General features: G+C 43.4%; 1 protein-coding gene across 8 annotated transcripts in view; it reads left to right on the top strand.

The window, feature by feature from the left end:
- The window catches only part of PDSS1 (decaprenyl diphosphate synthase subunit 1), a 50,339-nt gene that overhangs the window by 23,718 nt on the left and 6,911 nt on the right, over window positions 1-19,710 (top strand). For 7 of the 8 annotated variants that reach the window (XR_008510754.2, XM_002820609.5, XM_024253240.3 and 4 more), the window contains 4 exons: window positions 3,243-3,354; window positions 3,451-3,560; window positions 15,174-15,254; window positions 15,400-15,513. Coding sequence is in view for 6 of the 8 variants with exons in the window: in XM_002820609.5 (XP_002820655.2) it covers window positions 3,243-3,354; window positions 3,451-3,560; window positions 15,174-15,254; window positions 15,400-15,513 (417 nt within the window). In the remaining 2 variants the exon portion in view is untranslated. Of the gene's footprint in view, window positions 1-3,242; window positions 3,355-3,450; window positions 3,565-15,173; window positions 15,255-15,399; window positions 15,514-19,710 lie in introns of all 8 variants that reach the window. The other variant, XR_002916424.2, reaches the window with a different exon arrangement.

A 19,710-nucleotide genomic window follows, 5' to 3' on the forward strand; every position in this document is an offset into this window, starting at 1 on the left:
AAAATACCATGGAAAAATAAACTTAGTATTTCTAATAGAATTCCTTTGGTTATAAGGAAAGGGATTTTCATGGGTGTCCAAAAAATGTATTTCATGAGGAATCATACGTTTTACTTTTGGGCTTAGATTACCCAGATTCAGTTTAATTTTTTAAACATTTGTATAATTGAGTGCTGCATATAAATGCCAAAGCAAACAAATAAAACTAATAAAAGAAGAAACCTCAGAGAGATACTGTTCTACCATGAAAATTCTATCTTTTGAAATAGAAGTTCTGTAATTGGGTTTGGTTCATATATGTATATATTAAAGCATATTTCTATATTATTAGCATTGGGAATATGGGAAACAGGGACTTTGGTTTGAGGATGCATAGCTCCTGTGTTGAAGGATGAGAATAAAGTTGAACAGATGAGAATGAAAATGCACAGGCATCCATCACCATCACCACACACGTACTCTACAAACAAAAAGTTTGTGTAGGCCAGGCACAGTGGCTCACGCCTGTAATCCCAGCACTTTGGGAGGCTGAGGTGGGTGGATCACCGGAGGTCAGGAGTTCGAGACCAGCCTGGCCAACAAGGCGAAACCCTGTCACTGCTAAAAAAGCACAAAAATTAGCCAGTGTGCACCTGTAATCTCAGCTACTCAGGAGGCTTAGGCAGGAGAATCACTTGAACCTGGGAGAGGGAGGTTGCAGTGAGCCAAGATCATACTACTGCACTCCAGCCTGGGCAACAGAGTGAGACTCCATTTAAAAAAAAAAAAAAAAAAGTTTGTGCAAACAACTACCCCACCCTCACCTCCTTTTCTCTCACAGATTTATAGTATTCCTCATTCATTCCTATTTAATTCTCCTTATTAAAAGAAGAGATATATGTATACACACACACACATACATATATATATATGTTTATTGTTATCTTCACATGCTGGTTATTTGAACATAAATGACTGTTTTGAAATCGAGTCTTGCAATTTCATTTATATGCCTTTTATTTCAAATTTTAGATTAAAAGGTTTTACATCCTGTTGACTAAATTCTGTACATCAGAATGTTGGCCAAAAAGCAGATGGCGTTTAGATTTGGAGAGGACGTGGGTAACTCTGTGACCCGTCCCTGCAGTCAGCTATGTCTGTTTTCAGGCAGGGCCAGTCCTAAAGCCTTATGTGGAGCCTTGGGCGGGGGGAGAGGATCAAGAGAACAAATGGTGGTCTCCATCTTGGCTAGCCCCTGTGTGTCTGCCTCTGCCATTGGGGGCCTCTTTCTGAGGGCAGGCCAAGGACACATGTGCTGCCCTCACCTGCCTCTTTCAGTTCTGACAGCCATCTGCTTAGCACGGGGCTACTTGCCAGTTCCTACCTGTTTCTGCCTCTGACCCACAACTGCTGTGTTACCGGTACAAAACCCCCCACACACAGTGCCCTCTCGGTGAGCCCTTGTCAGGCCTCCTAGCACTTCTTTCCTTTAACCCCCACCCCTGGCCATCAGAGTCCTGTGGCTTCCATGTCATATGCTGGACCTTTTGGTCTCTAGGATCTCCCCGGCCAGGTGAAGAAAGAAGTAAAGGCCAATGGATCCCAAGCCCTCAGCTGCTAATGACGTAGGGGCTGGGTTGGGGAATATAAGTGGGTACCTATAGATCATAATTTGTAAAATGACTTCATAAGCATATACTTAGATCAGGATATCTTACATAATATGTATATTATATAAAGTGGTGATTAATTGGTAAACACACTGAACATCACTATTTTAGATACTGAAGAACTAAGACAATAAGTACCTAAATAGTTACGTTGAAAATTCTGTGAACTCTAGCCTTTATGACTAATTACTACAGAATGTAACACCTACGGCCGGGTGTGGTGGCTCACGCCTGTAATCCTAGCACTTTGGGAGGCCGAGGCAGTTAGATCACTTAAGGCCAGGAGTTCGAGACCAGCCTGGCCAACATGGTGAAACCCCATCTCTAGTAAAATCACAAAAATACCTGGGCATGCTGGTGTACACCTGTAGTCCCAGCTACTCATGAGGCTGAGGTGAGAGGATCGCTTGAACCCGGGAGGCAGAGTCTGCAGTGAGCCGAGGTCATGCCACTGTACTCAAGCCTGGGCAACAGAGCAAGAATCTTTCTCAAAAAAAAAAAAAAAAAAAGAATGTAATATATATCTTTAAATATGCAAATTAATGTGATATATAGGGTGTATTTGATTATAGCATATAATTCAACTATTTATGCAGTAATTTATAACTAGCTGCTAATACAGTGTAGACATCCATCACGGTCTAAAGAAGACTGGAAATATGTTGATTGCTTAGTGTTCAATGGAAAAACTTTTTTTTTTTGTCTAGGAATGAGGGGCAGTGTCACATAGTACAAAAAGCATTTCACTTGGAGCCAACATTCTTTGGTTTAATTTTTATTGAAAATAACATGTATCGTGCCATGCTCTGGGGTGTGCTCAGTACTAGCTGAGATAATTCCTAGTCTGAGCTCCCACTCCACCCCACCCTCCCCACTGCCCTGGGAGCATAGAGACTAGAGCATCACTGACTGTATGCAAGGTGTGATGGTTGCAGCATGCACGGGTGTTGTACTCACACAAAAGGGAGGCATCTGACCAGACTGAGGGATCAGGGGGAACTTCTTAGAGGTGGCATCTGAACCAATTATGCAAATAAGTCCACTCAGTGAAGAAGGGGGCAGAACTTTTTGAGCAGAAGGAACAGTAAGTGGAAAGGCACAAGGGAAGAATGAACGTCCAGTGTAGTGAAACTGAAGGCAGCTGCATTTTGGTGGGGCTGGTGGGTGAAGCTGCTGTCCCTCTCCAGGCATTGATTTCTTCAGCTGTCAACTGGGGAGATGGACATGGTCATCTCTGAGAGCCAGTCCAGTTCAAGCACTGTCCCAAATCTGTAACCGATTATTACGAACTGGGAAGAGTGACATGGTCATCTCTGAGAGCCAGTCCAATTCAAACACTGTCCCAAATCTGTAACTGATTGTTACGAACCAGGAAGCGACATAGTCATCTCTGAGAGCCAATCCAGTTCAAACACTGTCCCAAATCTGGAACTGATTGTTACGGATTCCTGTTGAGGAAGAAGAAGGTAAAAAAACCTGCATCCAAGATGAACCCCCACTTCCACGAAGCTCCCTTCCAGTCAGTTTCATCATTGGCTCTACTGCTCTGATGCATTTTTCTGAACATTTTGTTTTCCCCCTGTCTTTTTCTAGGCTGTTCTTGCTGGAGATTTAATTCTTTCTGCAGCATCTATAGCTCTGGCACGAATTGGGAATACAACTGTTATATGTATTTTAACCCAAGTTATTGAAGATTTGGTGCGTGGTACGTTGATTCTGATTTTTGTTCTTTGTTATTCAATCCTGGTGTTTAGCCAGGCAATAAAACGGCCTCTCAAATGACTCCTTTCCTTCTTTATAGGTGAATTTCTTCAGCTCGGGTCAAAAGAAAATGAGAATGAAAGATTTGCACACTACCTTGAGAAGACCTTCAAGAAGACCGCCAGCCTGATAGCCAACAGTTGTAAAGCAGTATGTACGTTCTGTCTTTCTTCAAGTTAAAGCCTCATAGCTCTTTTTTGGGAGCTAATTTTCCTAGAAAATATTTCAGTGAAGAATCTTAAAATAGTATCCAAAAATCCCAAGAGGTTAATGAGGAAAAGAATGACATCCCCAAACAATAGAGGACTTCTGCTGTGTTTTCATTTTTGCCATCTTCTTTTGGTATGCAGGCGTTGACTTTTCATCTTTTCTTCCCAAGAATTGAATCAAAATAAGCTTTCCCACACCTTCCCCAATCTGATTGCCAAACTGTATCATTTTGAACAATTTATCATAATTTCTCTAATGATTGATATCATACACACTCTTTCTGACACTTCACCTTTTAGAAATGATGTGCTCGTTCTTTAATATAATATTTACCCAGGAAAAGATACCTATTAGATTGTACTAGCATTCTATGTACTTTTTTTTGTGTTTTTTTTTTGTTTTTTGTGTTTTTTTGAGACAGAGTCTTGCTGTGTGGCCCAGGCTACAAAGCAGTGGTGTGATCTTGGCTCACTACAACCTCCACCTCCCAGGTTCAGGCAATTCTCCTGCCTCAGCTTCCCTAGTAGCTAGGACCACAGGTGTGTGCCGTCACACCTGGCTAATTTTTGTATTTTTCGTAGGGATGGGGGTTTGCCATGTTGGCCGGGCTGGTCTCAAACTCCTGGCCTCAAATGATCCACCCACCTTGGCCCCACAAAGTGCTGGGATTACAGGCATGAGCCGTTGCACCTGGCCAATCCTTCTAATATTTTTACATGAAATATAAACAAGTCCTATTTCTTCAGAGTACAAATTGAGTATAAGCCATAACTGTTTTTCCCCTTGCTTTCTCCCTCCCTCTGCTGTGCATACACATGTATACATTTTTTTTTTTAATGAGTAATACCTTTAATCCGTAGACAAATGTGTGGTATTCGTTGTTAGTCCAAGAATGAGAAACAGTCTCTCCATAGAATTGTTTATCTGCCCATCTCTAAGCCTGACAGATACAGAGACAAAACCTGGACAAATGACATTCCCATGTAATTACAGCCACAAAATAAGGAAGACCTGTAAGGGTCGCATGTCAACTGCTGTCATGATAGACTCCTAACATAATTAACAGGTAAAGAGAGCTTTTGCTCAGACCTCTCCGATGAAAAAGTCTCTTGCTGTTAGTGTCTCTGTTTTGAAAAGTGTCAAGAAATGTATAATTGCAAGCCAGAAAAGAATGAGGATAATCTTTTCTTCCTAAAAAGACCTAATAGAAACTTTAAGGAATGTGAATTATGTAGAACATGCCAGCCACAGTCTCGACCACTTTTGTCTTTTTATTAAAAGGGCTATTATGTTTTTATTTCCAAGAAATTATGTGGGTTTTTTTTTTAAAGTGAGATGGAAGAAAGTATAGACACGAGATGCTAAATAAGAGAATAGCCTATTTTAAATGGGTGTGCTAACATTTTTACAGTAATTATATATTACTGCATATATATAATATATATAATATATATATAATATATAATTACAGTAATTATATATTATCATGCTCTTGATGGCCCAACTCTCCCTGAAGGTCAGGATCCATCCTCTTAACACATTAGGGTGCCTTAATATTACTTACTAATATTTATCCTTAAGAGGATGTGTTAAGTGAGGCTCATTGATAATTTCACAAGTTTGAGACTGCAGACTTAGAAGCATTAGCATGGTCAGGCAAGGTGGCTCACACCTGTAATCCCAGCATTTAGGGAGACTGAGGCGGAAGGTTTGCTTGTGACCAGAAGTTCAAGACCAACCTGGGCAACCTAGCAAGATCCCCATCTCTACTTAAAAATAATATTTAAAAAATAAAGTCTTAGAAGCATTAGTAGTAGTGAGACTATTGGAATTGGAAACACCAAGACTTACTGTGTGTACCACGCAGACATCCCGCAGGCACGGGGTGGGCGGCACCAAATTGGAGCTAGCACAGAAATTCACTCAGTGATGGAAGCTTACAAAGGGTCCAAAGAAATGGACCTGAGTCATGATAGAGAGGTTTCCTTGTGGTCACTGTTTTCTGTTTAAGAAGCCAAAGATAATGCACAGGAATTCTTTTATAAAGATATGCACATCATTCTTCAAAGATTAGCAGCTGAACAAACAGTGAACATGTTAACGTGGCTGGACCCTTATTAAAAATGAAATGTTTCATGCTGCCCACTAGGGGGCATGCTGGCATCGTCCCAGCACTACCTCCTTTTCATGTGATTTATTCCTAAACTCCAGAGCTCTTAGAATAATAAAGCAAAATGATAGTGTGAGCTATTTGAATAGAAGTTTCTATATTTAAGTGCCTATGGGTGGAAATATTCCAGAGGTGTTATGGATTCAAAATGGCTATTTTTATGTACTCTTGGTATTTAAAATGCAAAGCCATGCGAGCTCCAAAGAAATGCATGCAAAGCAAATTAGACACACCAAAAAGAGGGGAGGAGGAGAACTGAAAGAGCAGAATTATTACAGAAGAAGAACTAATGGGATTGCAAAATGTATTGAGAATTGGAGGGAAACTTACAAACTGCATTCTACTAAGGATACCATTTCTTCATCTCCCTTCCTTTTTTTTAGTGAAAATAATATTAAAATCTAAGAGAGAGCTGTCTAGGGGGATTGTTTTGTGATTGACTGATATTAAAATAGAATCCATTTTAGGCCGGGCACGGTGGCTCACACCTGTACTCCTAACACTTTAGGAGGCCGAGGCGAGTGGATCACTTTAGTCCAGGATTTCAGGACCAGCCTGGCCAACATGGCAAAACCCTGTCTCTACTGAAAATACAAAAATTAGCCGGGTGTGGTGGTGCACGCCTGTAATGCCAGCTACTTGGGAGGCTGAGGCAGGAGAACCACTTGAACCAGGGAGGTGGAAGTTGCAGTGAGCCAAGATCACTCCACTGCACTCCAGCCTGGGTGACAGAGCTAGACTCCTTCTCAAAAAAAAAAAAAAAAACAGAATTCATGTTATTATCAAAAGAAGACTTATTTATTTACATACTTACTCTTGCAAAATACATTTTGTAGCTTGCTAATGAACGCTGTGGCTTATTCCCCAGAAAATCTGGTGGGAATGAGACCTGAGAGGTCAGGGGGCCTGTCCAGTTGTTGTTTAGCCAGACAGTAGCTGAGCTGGGACTTGAACCCAGAGCTGGATATGGTAATCCTGCCTTGTTTCTCTCTTTCTCTCTCTCTCTTTTTTTTTTCTTCTGAATTTCTGTTCTCTCCAGGGCTGCTTGTGGCCTGGAATTAATGGGCTCTCTTCCTATTACTTGATTTTCAGAGCCTCAGAGTACCACTACAGAATTGCGTGTTGTGGGTCACATTAGCAGAACACTCTTTTTTTTTTTTTTTTTTTTTTTAAATTCAGTTTTTTGAGACAGAGTCTCGCTCTGTTGCCCAGGCTGGAGTGCAGTGGCACGATCTCAGCTCACTGCAACCTCCACCTCCCAGGTTCAAGTGATTCTCCCACCTCAGCCTCCCGAGTAGCTGGGATTACAGGTGCACACCACCACATGCCACACCCGGCCTCTTTTTTTACAATATTCATATCTATCTGTAGGCCTCATTCAGATCTTGCCAGTTGTGAACAGTTATAACAAAAGGGAAAACATATTTTTCTGTTCCAGCATCCAGTCCAGGATCTCACGTTGCATTTTGCTGTCATGACTCTGTAGTCTCTTGTCATCTAGAACAGTCTTTCTTTGCCTCTCATTACCTTGGTATTTGGAAGAGTGCAGGCCAGTTATGTTGTTGAGCCTCTCAGTTGGGCTTCTCTGATGCTTCTCAAGATTTGATCCAGGTTATGAATGTTTGGCAGGAATACCACAAGAGCGGTGCTGTCTTCAGCTCCTCACACCAGGAGGCACGTGCTATCTGTCCCGTTACCGGTGATGCGTGCCTGGATCACTTGATTAGGATACTGTCGGGCCGGGCACAGTGGTTCACGCCTGTAATCCCAGCACTTTGGGAGGCCAAGGTGAGCGGATCACCTGAGGTCAAGAGTTCAAGACCAGCCTGGCCAACATGGTAAAACCCTGTCTCTACTAAAAATATAAAAAATTAGCTGAGCATGGTGGTGGGCGCCTGTAATCTCAGCACTTTGGGAGGCTGAGGCAGGTGGATCACCTGAGGTCAAGAGTTCGAGACAAGCCTGGCTAACATGGTGAAACCCCGTCTCTACTAAAAATACAAAAATTAGCCGGGCGTGGTGGCAGGCACCTGTAATCCCAGCTACTCTGGAGGCTGATACAGGAGAATTGCTGGAACCAGGGAGCCGGAGGTTGCAGTGAGCCGAGATTGCACCATTGCACTCCAGCCTGGGCAACAAGGGTGAAACTCCATCTCAAAAAAAAAAAAAAAAAAGGATACTGTCTGCCAGGTTTCTTCAATCTAAAATTACTATTTTAACCTATTTTGGGCAAAGTATTTTCAGATTATGTAAATATTATTCTGATGGTTGTCAAATAGCTGTTTTTCTATTTTCATCATTTCTTCTATATCACTCTTCTACAAGACAGTTGGTATTCTATTTTTTTAAATTATTATTTCATTCTCAAAAGAGGTGAAGAGTTGGTATTACATTGTAAGGAAGCTCTTAACTGTATGGGCTCTTGGATTCTTATTTTATTCTGTATCTTTTTTTTTTTTTTTGAGATAGGGTATCACTCTGTCGCCCACGCTGGAGTGCAGTGGCGCAATCTCGGCTCACTGAAACCTTTACCTCCTGGGCTCAGGTGATCCTCCCACCTCAGCCTCCTGAGTAGCTGGGATTACATGTGCCTGCCACCATACCCGGCTGACTTTTTTGTATTTTTAGTAGAGACAGGTTTTTGTCATGTTGCCCAGGCTGGTCTCAAACTCCTGGCCTCAAGTGATCGCCCACCTCGGCCTCCCAAAGTGCTGGGATTACAGGCATGAGTCACCACACCCAGCCATCTTATTTTATTCTGTAGATTACAACACTGTCATTATTTATTTTAATACTCAATTATCTAACGTATGGCCAGTAGGGGAGGCCCTTTAACCTGGCTCTGTGCCCTCCATCGTTTTTTCAGCACCCCATTTCTGGCAGGAGATATTCAGCCCTGTTATTCACTGTTCTCCAAGGAGCCCACGTTCCTTTTGGTGGAAAATGGTGTAAAGAAACCAGAATTTGAGTACTGGGTGTCATCGTTTCTAGACCCACTCACTGGACAGAGCTAGGAAATGCATGTATGTATTATATGTAATGTAGGTAGACACATGTATATCTTTCTGTACCCATCCATACTTATGCAAAACCATGAGGTATCAAACAGATAGTTCTAAATCCATCTAACACCACAGGATTTGTGGTTTATTCCAGGATTCCATCTTTCCATATTTGTAACCCCCTTCCCAAACAGTGAGAGACCTGGCTCCTCTTCTCCACGGTGTATTTATTTGCACAATCCGAGAATATAACATAGGAGTTTACAAATTCATGACTCATATCTCTGTGAGAAACAAACCCCGTAGCTGGAGTTCAGTATTTGTTTAGCATTCCTTTTGTCTTGGGCCTGAGGATAATAGAATCAAAGCACTGTTCAAAAGTTACCTTTCTCTATGTATCAGTGTGGTTATGTTATTATTTGGAATATATTAACCCATTTATGCCTAGTGTTCCATTATTGGAATGCTAAGCTTGTGGAGTTATTTCTATCCTACTGCTCAAGGTCATTACCAAGGTCTGATTTTTCACAAAACAAATTTGCAACCTCCAGCATAAATGGGTTAATAGTTGGGTTCATTTTTTTTTTTTTTTTTTTTTTTTTTTTTTGAGACGGAGTCTTGCTCTTTCGCCCAGGCTGGAGTGCAGTGGCGCTGTCTCGGCTCACTGCAAGCTCCACCTCCCGGGTTCACGCCATTCTCCTGCCTCGGCCTCCCGAGTAGCTGGGACTACAGGCGCCCACCACCACGCCCGGCTAATTTTTTGTATTTTTAGTAGAGATGGGGTTTCACAGTGTTAGCCAGGATAGTCTCGATCTCCTGACCTCATGATCCACCCACCTCGGCCTCCCAAAGTGCTGGGATTACAGGCGTGAGCCACCGCACCCAGCCTAGTTGGGTTCATTTTTATTCAACTTTAGGGATTCCCTCTCATTCTTGCTGATTTGGTGTTTTGGTTTTGAGCGTTTTGTTATTGTTGCTGTTGTTTTGAATGTTTGAAACAATGTGGCTGGGCACAGTGTCTCATGCCTGTAATCCTAGCACTTTGGGAGGCCAAGGCAGATGGATTGCTTGAGCCCAGGAGTTTGAGACCAGCCTGGGCAACATGGCGAAATCTCTGTCTACAAGGAATACAAAAATTAGCTGGGTGTGATAGTGCACACCTGTAGTCCCAGCTACCTGGGAGGCTGAGGTGGGAGGATCACCTGAGCCCTGGGAGGTCGAGGCTGCAGTGAGCCGTGATCATCTCACTGCACTCCAGCCTGGCAACAGAGTGAGACCCTGTCTAAAAAATAAAAAAATAAAAAACATTAATTTAGTTCCAAAAGTCAGAACTATGCAATACAGTAACTCTCCCTTTTGCCCTGTTCTCTTCCCCTACCCCCTTGTAGGTAAGCAGTCTCGTTCGTTTCTGGTTCCTCCTTCCTGGGTTTCGTTTTGCACAAACAGGCAGACACAAGTATGCTATCTTCCCTTCTTTCTTACAGCAAGAAGTAGTACCCTAGACTACTCTGCTTGCCTTTTGCATTTCTTCAGTTAACAATTTATTAGGAAAATGATTCCACATTGGTTTGCAGGATCTTCCTCATTTTTAAAACCACTGTATCAGGGCTGGGCATGGTGACTCACGCTTGTAATCCCAGCACTTTGGGAGGCCGAGGCGGCCAAATGACGAGGTCAGGAGTTCGAGACCAGCCTGGCCAACATGGTGAAACCCCTTCTCCACTAAAAATACAAAAATTAGCTGGGCGTGGTGGCACACACCTGTAATCCCAGCACTTCGGGAGGCCAAAGCAGGCGGATCACTTGAGACCAGAGTTCAAGACCAGCCCGGCCAACATGGTGGAACCCCGTCTCTACTAAAAGTACAAAAATTAGCCAGGTATGGTGGTGTGTGCCTGTAATCCCAGCTACTTGGGAGGCTGAGGCACAAGAATAGCTTTAACCCGGGAGGTGGAGGTTGCAGTGAGCCGAGATCACATCACTGCACTCCAGCGTGGGCGACAGAGTGAGACTCCATCTCAAAAAAATTAATAAATAAATAATTTTAAAAATGTTTTAAAAGCCTCTGTATCAGATCCCATTGTGTGAACATAGCATGGTTTATTCAACCAATCTTCTACACATGGGCATTTAGGTTTCCAGTTTTACAATTACAAACACTACTGCAAGGGCTGACCTTGCAAAAACCTATTTTTGTGTTGTGAGAGGAGTGCCTGCAGGGTGAATTTAGGGGTAATTGCACATGTGATTTTGTTAGGCACCACCAAATTTCCCTCTGTTGGGTCTGTACCAGTATGTGTTTCCACCAGCAGCTTTTCAGAACCTCTTTTCCCACAGCCTTACTAACTAAATGTGCCATTACACGCTTGAGTTTTTGCCAGTCCAGTAGAGGAGAATGTATTGCAGTGGAGTTTTAATGTACATCTCTCCTTTCTGAGTGAGGTGGAACATTTTTCAGATGCTTAAGGGCCATTTATTTATTTGTTTATTTATCGGAGTCTCACTCTGTCACCCAGGCTGGAGTACAGTGGCGCGATCTCGGCTCACTGCAACCTCCGCCTCCCAGGTTCAAGCAATTCTCCTGCCTCAGCCTCCCAAGTAGCTGGGACTACAGGCGTGAGCCACTGCGCCCAGCCCTTCCCAGTCTCGTAAGGATGTGATGCAGGGTGTGAACCTTCCCCAGAAAGAAGTGCATCTGCGCAACACAGCCTGGCTGCAGCATCTGCTTCAAACAAAACAGTCAGCCGAGCTCCACTTTCTTTGACTTAATCATTCTTCATGCTCCACCCATTTCCGGAAAGATGTGAGGCATCTCTCTGATGCTGAGCGCAAGTCTGTGCACCTCTTTGCCTTCTTGTATGTTGTGCTATGTTGCATCTAATTTCCGGCAGTTTTCTGTTTTCCTGCCACAGATCTAGGCAGTCCTGACCTGGGATGGGGAAGCAGGACTCTCTGGCATGGTCTTTATGCTACCCCAGGGAAATCTGGGATAGTTGAAATCTGAGCAGTAATGTCCCTTTGCCATGTGTCAGGCAGAAGCTGCCCACTAAATAAGCTCTGTGTCTGCATGTGTGGCACAGAGGGGGCAGTGCAGACAGACTGCAGCTTTGTGCTTACTTGGACACATTCCTTGACCTCTTGGAGGTTCTATTTTGTTGCCCAGCATAGAAGCAGCACAGCAAAGTGATGAAGAGAGCAGTGTCTGGAGCCAGACCGTCTGGATGAAATTCAGATTCCAGCATGTTGGAGCCATGTAATGCCTGGTACTGTCTGTGCCTCAGTTTCTCGAACCTCATAAGTGACTTAAAATGTGAGAACTCTCAGAACAGTGCCTAGCACATAGTGGATGCTCAGGAATTGTTAGCTTTTATCATCACCAACCACATAATCCATATTTGTGGGATATTGTGAGGTTTAACTGAAATCATACAAAGTGCTCATCATATGTGCTCCACACATTTTAATCCATTAAAATGTTCACTAATAGATTTTTAGGCCAGGCACGGTGGCTCATGCCTGTAATCCCAGCACTTTGGGAGGCTGAGGCAGGCGGATCACCTGAGGTCAGGAGTTCAAGACCAGCCTGAAACCCCGTCTCTACTAAAAATACAAAAATTAGCTGGGCATGGTGGCACACGGAGGTTGAGGCAGGAGAATCGCTTGAACTTGGGAGGTGGAGATTACAGTGAGCCCAGATCGTGCTGCTGCACTCTAGCCTGGGTGACAGAGAGACTCCGTCTCCAAAAAAAGAAATAGATTTTTAGAAAATCTTTTCACTTTTCAGGAAGAAAGCTTATATTCTCTGGCTCTGTGTTGAGGAAACAGCATTAATCTCACTACAGGAGACTGCTTCACTATCAGTTATTTCTACCTAGGAATATCTTGATTCCCAGTATCATTCTGTCCTGAGCCCAGCACATCCCAGGCTGCCCAAGTCTTGCCATGCTCTCCTTTGAGCCAAGCTGATCTTAGCTTCTCTCAAAAGTTTCTGAATTGTCCCCCATGTGGTCTCCCAGACTCTTCAGTTGAAGAAAGGAGCCCTCCCTGACAGCCCAGAGGTCAATGCCTGCTCGGGGGAAGGTGTTTGCTGTTGAAAGCAGTTATGAGCTTACTGTTCACTCCACTCAGTGGCCACCTGACCCTTTATGGTGCATGCAATTTTACCATGTACTTATGGCCAAGCACTACACAGTCAGCAGACCTCATTAAGTTGTCAAAAAGCATTCTCAGGCTGAGAACATTATGCGACCTGGCTTTAGTTGGCAGAGGTGCGTGGACACTGCCAAGGCTCCTATTTCTGGTTCCAGTGGATGAGGAGGAGGAAGATTATTTGTAATAATGGCAAACAGCTGGGTGCGGTGGCACACACCTGATAGTCCCAACGCTTTGGGAGGCGGAGGTGGGAGGATCACGAGCCCAGGAGTTTGAGGCCAGCCTAGACAACATGGTGAGATGCCATCTCTACAAAAAAATTAAAAATTAGCTGGGTGTGGTTGTGCGTGCCTGTAGTCCCAGCTACTCAGGAGACTGAGGCGGAAGGAACCCTTGAGCCTGGGAGTTCAAGGTTACAGTGAGCTATGATCACACCACTGTACCCCAGCCTGGGCAACAGAGTGAGACCCTGTTTCTAAAAAGAGATAATAATAGCAGACACACATTGAATTCTAACCAGGCGCCAGGCATTATACTGAGGGCTTCAATGCAGCATCATGTCTGTTTCTCACAGCAACCCTACAAGGTAAGTGCTTGTGATTTCTACATTATACTGAGGGCTTCAATGCAGCATCATGTCTGTTTCTCACAGCAACCCTACAAGGTAAGTGCTTGTGATTTCTACATTATACTGAGGGCTTCAATGCAGCATCATGTCTGTTTCTCACAGCAACCCTACAAGGTAAGTGCTTGTGATTTCTACATTATACTGAGGGCTTCAATGCAGCATCATGTCTGTTTCTCACAGCAACCCTACAAGGTAAGTGCTTGTGATTTCTACATTATACTGAGGGCTTCAATGCAGCATCATGTCTGTTTCTCACAGCAACCCTACAAGGTAAGTGCTTGTGATTTCTACATTATACTGAGGGCTTCAATGCAGCATCATGTCTGTTTCTCACAGCAACCCTACAAGGTAAGTGCTTGTGATTTCTACATTATACTGAGGGCTTCAATGCAGCATCATGTCTGTTTCTCACAGCAACCCTACAAGGTAAGTGCTTGTGATTTCTACATTGTATAGATGAGGAAACTGAAGCGAGAGAGATTCAGTAACATGCCGAGGTCACGCGGTACTTGCAGAGGGCACAAATGCAGCCCCACAGTCTCACGGCAGAGCCCGCAGCACTGCACCACACTGACGCCTGAGCGAAGTTCGCTCCCTGACTGGAGAGTCACAGAGGCAGGACCGAAGGTCGGGGACAGGGTTTCCTAGCATCCGCGAGCCTTACAGAAAGGCAACTGTGCAGTGCTCCAGCTGGCTTTCTCATGGAGAGTCAACAGAGACATTTCCCCTCCAGTAGAACACAGACCATCTCTCCCCTCCCCCTTGTTGGTTTTACCCAGGCTTTGTTTTCTGAAAATGTGGCTGGGCCTGCTTAACATGCTTAGCAGGACACTGGGAAATGCACTTCAGTGGCTGGTGCCAGCTAGCTTTTCGGAGTTTTAAAAAGACTTTCAGAAGTCTTATTTCTCCCCAATTGAAAGGAGGGAAAAGGATTTTTATACAGTTACTTCTTTTGAGAGAAATGTGGAAACAGTGGGACCAGTGAAGTTCCTTTTGATAATAAAAGAGCGGTATCTGTGTCTGAAGCAGGAGGCTTGAGATGATTTTTATGGACATACCAAGAAATAACTGCATTCAGAAACAGGTGAAATTCCCAAAGATGATTAAAAGAAAGGACTACAGATGGGGAAATTGTGTGTGATTACATTAGTATCTCTTCCTGAAATGAGGGATACATTGATAGAGATGATTAAAGCCAACAGTAATCGGGCTAGCTTGCCGAGTGCTAGAAGTCAGTATTTCACAGATGGGAGTCTGTTTCTTTTGCATGTCAGGAAGGTTTACTTAGCATGTTACCAGCAGAACTAGTCCAGTTGTAGCTCAGTTTTTCCTAAGCAGTGGGAAAGGCTGCTTATCCTGTCTGAAAGCAGGGGTTGGAGAAGGAGAATTTTCTTAGAATTTAACAACACAATCTGAGACTGAAATTCTGTGATTGGAAATGCGGTTTTGTACATGCTTGGTGTCCCTCTGATGTCAGCGTCTCCTGACTGTGTATAATCTAGCCCCGCTGCCTCCTATTTTAAGGAATTCCTTCAGCCAGGGGTCAGCTGCTTTGTTGCTGCCTGGAAGCAGCTTATCTCAGAATGCTCTTTCTGTTTCAGGTCTCTGTTCTAGGATGTCCCGACCCAGTGGTACATGAGATCGCCTATCAGTACGGAAAAAATGTAGGAATAGCTTTTCAGGTTAGTATGCTTTTTATTTGTAAGAATGGTGGCGTAGTGATACAGTCAGCATTCTCCCCTAGTGTGTAATCGTCAAAATAGTAAGAACAATGGCAGCAATGTTGGCATGACGGTGCTCCTTACATCCCATTTTTCCTTTTGCCAGCTAATAGATGATGTATTGGACTTCACCTCATGTTCTGACCAGATGGGCAAACCAACATCAGCTGATCTGAAGCTCGGGTTAGCCACTGGTCCTGTCCTGTTTGCCTGTCAGCAGGTAGGTTTTACAAACTCCCTTTGACACATCACTGCATAGCCCCACAGAACTGATGTCCCGTGGCACAGCTGATGGGAAGATTGCATAAAGGAATAGATGGGAAGGCATTCAGATAAGAGATCACAGGTCTGCATTTGATCCTGGCTGAGTGAGATGTTGGGGCTGGTCATTTCACCTTGCTAAGACTGTTTCCTTATCTGTAAAATTGAGAAGATCACCTTTCTCCCAGGGTGGTTGTGAGGATTAGCTAAGATCCTATTTAAGATCTTTGTGTCTTGTGGTGTGCCGTAGGCATTTGAGGTAGCATCGTGATTATTTCCATATATTTTGGCCACTGGCAAAGTGAATGGTTTCTAAGTCTTGATTATAGGACTGGACTTTGGTGGTCCTCAGAGCCCCTTAAAAGGCATAGGAAGCATCAAGGTCCTCCAAGCATAAGGAATTCTCCAGTTGTAGAAGTTTAATGAGACTCTGCTGCTCTGAGAGGCTTTAGAACCTCGCCATTGCCTCAAAATGTCAGGAAGTCAGTGGAGTGCAGCAGACCCACATAGTTCCTTCTTTCTCCAGATTGAGGGACTGAGTCCCCCTTAATGTGAATGAAAGGCTTAGGAAGCTTCAAAGATGTTCCCTCGACTGACAAAGCAGACATTCTCACAGCCCCCTCCAGACCGTGGCCACATGGCTTGTGGCTGTACTGAATGTTACTTGAAATAAGTGAGACATGAGCTGGTGTTGGAACATCTTGTTAATAGATTTTCATCTTAGTAGTATTTAATTTGTTATGTTACCAAGCAGTAAGATGTTCATCACCATGCCATGAAATTCAACATTAGCTCTTTGGTCTAAAATTATAGTAACTTTTGGTCTTTCAGAGATTTTGCCTCTATTCTGTCCGCACGTTTACAAAGGTCAGTCATGTCCTCCATAAAATTCAGTGATTCCACTGTGATACAGAAACCACAGCCCTTGCTTTTGGTGGGTTTCTGATTGGAGAGAGGAAAGGTCATCTTTCACCCACTATCTAGCATAGCCATTGGCAGTGTGATTCTTCCCAGGAGGGGCTGATGTTCTGGGTGGCTGGGCCACGCTACTTTGCCAACTTGCTAGGGCTATGAATGGAGATGTTGGGGCACTCGGTAGGAACACCCGCCCTCATTATTACCAGGCTTCCATCCTCTCAGACTTTGGAGGCTGAGGTAAGAAGTGAAAGGTATGCTGTAAATAGGTCCTCTCTCCCAGTGAGATTTACTTGCCAGCTCAAAATCAAAGAGCATAACACATGTGCCCAGTTTTGACAAAAATTCATAAGACCTCCTTTTGTACATTAAGGCATGAGTGAGGAACATTTGAGCCGTGTAGATGTTATGCTGGGGATTAGAAAAATGAGGCACTGGCTACCACCACCTATATAACTGCGAACATTACTGCTCAGATACTTGTTAGTAAACATGAGTGAAGGACAGTAAGATGGACTGAGTGTGCTGAAATCCAGCTAGCTTGGTAAAGATTCCTTTACCTGGCTCAGATCATCGGCATAAAAGGAAAAAGCCTTTCCCTGGAGAAGTCTATGAGAAAGTTTTGGTTGCTCTATTTGTAAAAATCTTCAAATTGTTAAGTACTTGTTATGAACCCCAGGATACTAAGTTACTGGTTGAGTCCTACTTAAACCTTAAGGTGACTGGGTGAGAGGAGGCTGGCCTCTTTGGACTGTGTTTCAGTCTGAATATATTTCAGAAGAAACTAACTTACTTTCCCCTACACACACAACGGAGTAATGACTATCTCTGCTTTCATATATAGTGGGGGAAAGGGGAGATGGACCTCTTCTACGTAGTATCTGTCAGTAATCTACAAGAGACTGAAAAATGCTGGTTAAGGCCAGGCGCAGTGGCTCATGCCTGTAATCCCAGCACTTTGGGAGGCCGAGGTGGTTGGATCATGAGGTCAGGAGTTCAAGACCAGCCTGACCAATATGGTGGAAACCCCGTCTCTACTAAAAATACAAAAATTAGCCAGGCGTGGTGGCGCATGTCTGTAATCCCAGCTACTCAGGAGGCTAAGGAAGGAGAATCCTTGAACCCGGAAGGCAGAGCTTGCAGTGAGCCGAGATCGCACCACTTTACTCCAGCCCGGGCGACAGAGTGAGACTCCATCTCAAAAAAAAAAAAAAAAAGAAAAATGCTGGTTAAAAAAAGCAAGCAAAAGGAAGAAAAAAGATTACTGTACCCCAAGCCATGGTTTTATGTGTGCTTTGCTGGGAAATCCCAGTCATGAGGCACCTACTCATGCTCACCAGACAGCAGTGTTCTCATCTGCCCATAAGGCAGTGAGTTGAAAAGGCACATTGCAGCCTCAGAAAAGGGAACACAGGATGGAGTCCAAGCAGGAAGTGACTCTGGACAGGACTCATTTCAAAAGTAGACTGATGTTTCTGTCTTGTGGCACACGGGCCAGAAGTTAGCCAAATATGTATTTATAAGTTGCCTTCTAATCAAACAGCAAGGTTAAGCTCTTTTGTGGAATACACTGTAAAACAAGAGATTCTTAGCAAGAAATGTGTCAAAAGATGTATGGGACTAAGATTAATTCGGGTAAAAACAAGTTCCAAAAATAACATAAGAATGTGCAGTATCTCCACTTAATGAAAATGTGTTTTTAGTTTACAAAGGATTCCTTCATACATTATCTCTAATCTCACAACTCCTCTTTGTGGTAGATATCATGGTGTTTATTCTGCAAGTAAGAAACTGATGCTCAAACCTTGCCAAAATTAAACATCTGGTAAATGGCACAGCAGGGAACTGAACAAGTCTAAGACCAGTATTCATTTTATTACATCATACATAGTGTTATTGCCACTGGTAATGCTGAGAAGTTAGTAGCTATGATACCACACAGGCCTTCCCACAGAGCAGGTAACTAACCCACCTGGGCACTGATGATACTCAAAGAATCATCTCTGTGTCATGTCTTTGCTATTGTAAACAACATACCTACTTAGTGGAGTAGTTCTAAGACGTCTGTAATCCTTTCCCTTTGGTAGGTGAATTTTGTTTGCTGATGAGATGGTCTTTGAACTTTTCCATTTGTGAACACTGGACCAGCACAAGCATTCTTGGGAAACCACCTTTTCCTTTTTAACTTGGTGTAGTGGGTTGTCTTGGAGTTTAGTCCAGCCAGCACTTGACAGAAACTCCCTCTCTTTGGAATTCCTTTATTTTTAACATCTCTCTTAAGGGGTTTCCTGGTAACAGTTGGTTCAGAGGATTTAAGAAGAGTTTTGGGGATTTCTGGAGAAGTCCCGGGGGATGACAGCGTCCTCCCGTGTATGTACGCGCACATATTCTCTTTAAGAACAAAAACCTCATGTTAATTGGATTTTGAAAGCTTCAGAAACAAAATGGAAGTGTTTTACTTTCTCTGGTGAAACTTTATTAATTTTCAAATATCTTTTTTTAAAGAAACCAAATCTTTCCTTTCTTCTGCTTCTCTTCCTTGTTTGATAAGTCACTAGACCCAAATGTCAGCTGTAGCCATGTTTCCAAATGCCATCACCAGCCCCTGCACCAGCTGCACAGGCCTTATGCTATCGTGGTGACTAGTTGGTGCCTTAGAGTTACCCAGTTTTGTTTGGGTAGACTCATATACTGATCACCTTGGCGGTTTAGTTTATGGATAGGTTTCACAGAGTTACAACCCGATTTATTCACAGGTGGTTTTCCTAGTCTTAAAAACAGCACCTGAGCAAACAGAATTTTTATTTGTCACTAAATCTGCAGGCAACTGTTCTTCCTGTTGTGTTTCTCTTTTCTTTTCCACATACACATTAAGGGGACTGGGGAGTGCCCAGGGAAGAGTTTGATATTTTGCATATTAAAATTGCACACATGACATGTTTGGAAGGAAGGATGTAGTCACTCAATGCAAATATTTTTTTCAAATTTTGCTTTCTCGATGCTTTTTATAGTAAAAGCATCAGCGAAAACACCCAATCAGCATATCTTACCACACTTGCTGGTACTGTAGAAAAAGCTTATACATCATAAACAAGGTAATGTCACCAGATGCCTACGAGAGAATCACATCAGTGTTAACGATAAAACCTTCTAGATATCCAGTATTGGTGTGTGGTATTAAAAAACTAAAACAGGCTTTGTGTAGTGGCTCACGCCCATAATCCCAGCACTCTGGGAGGCC

This window comes from Pongo abelii, chromosome 8 (genome assembly GCF_028885655.2).
Source record: "Pongo abelii isolate AG06213 chromosome 8, NHGRI_mPonAbe1-v2.0_pri, whole genome shotgun sequence".
NCBI lineage: Eukaryota > Metazoa > Chordata > Mammalia > Primates > Hominidae > Pongo > Pongo abelii.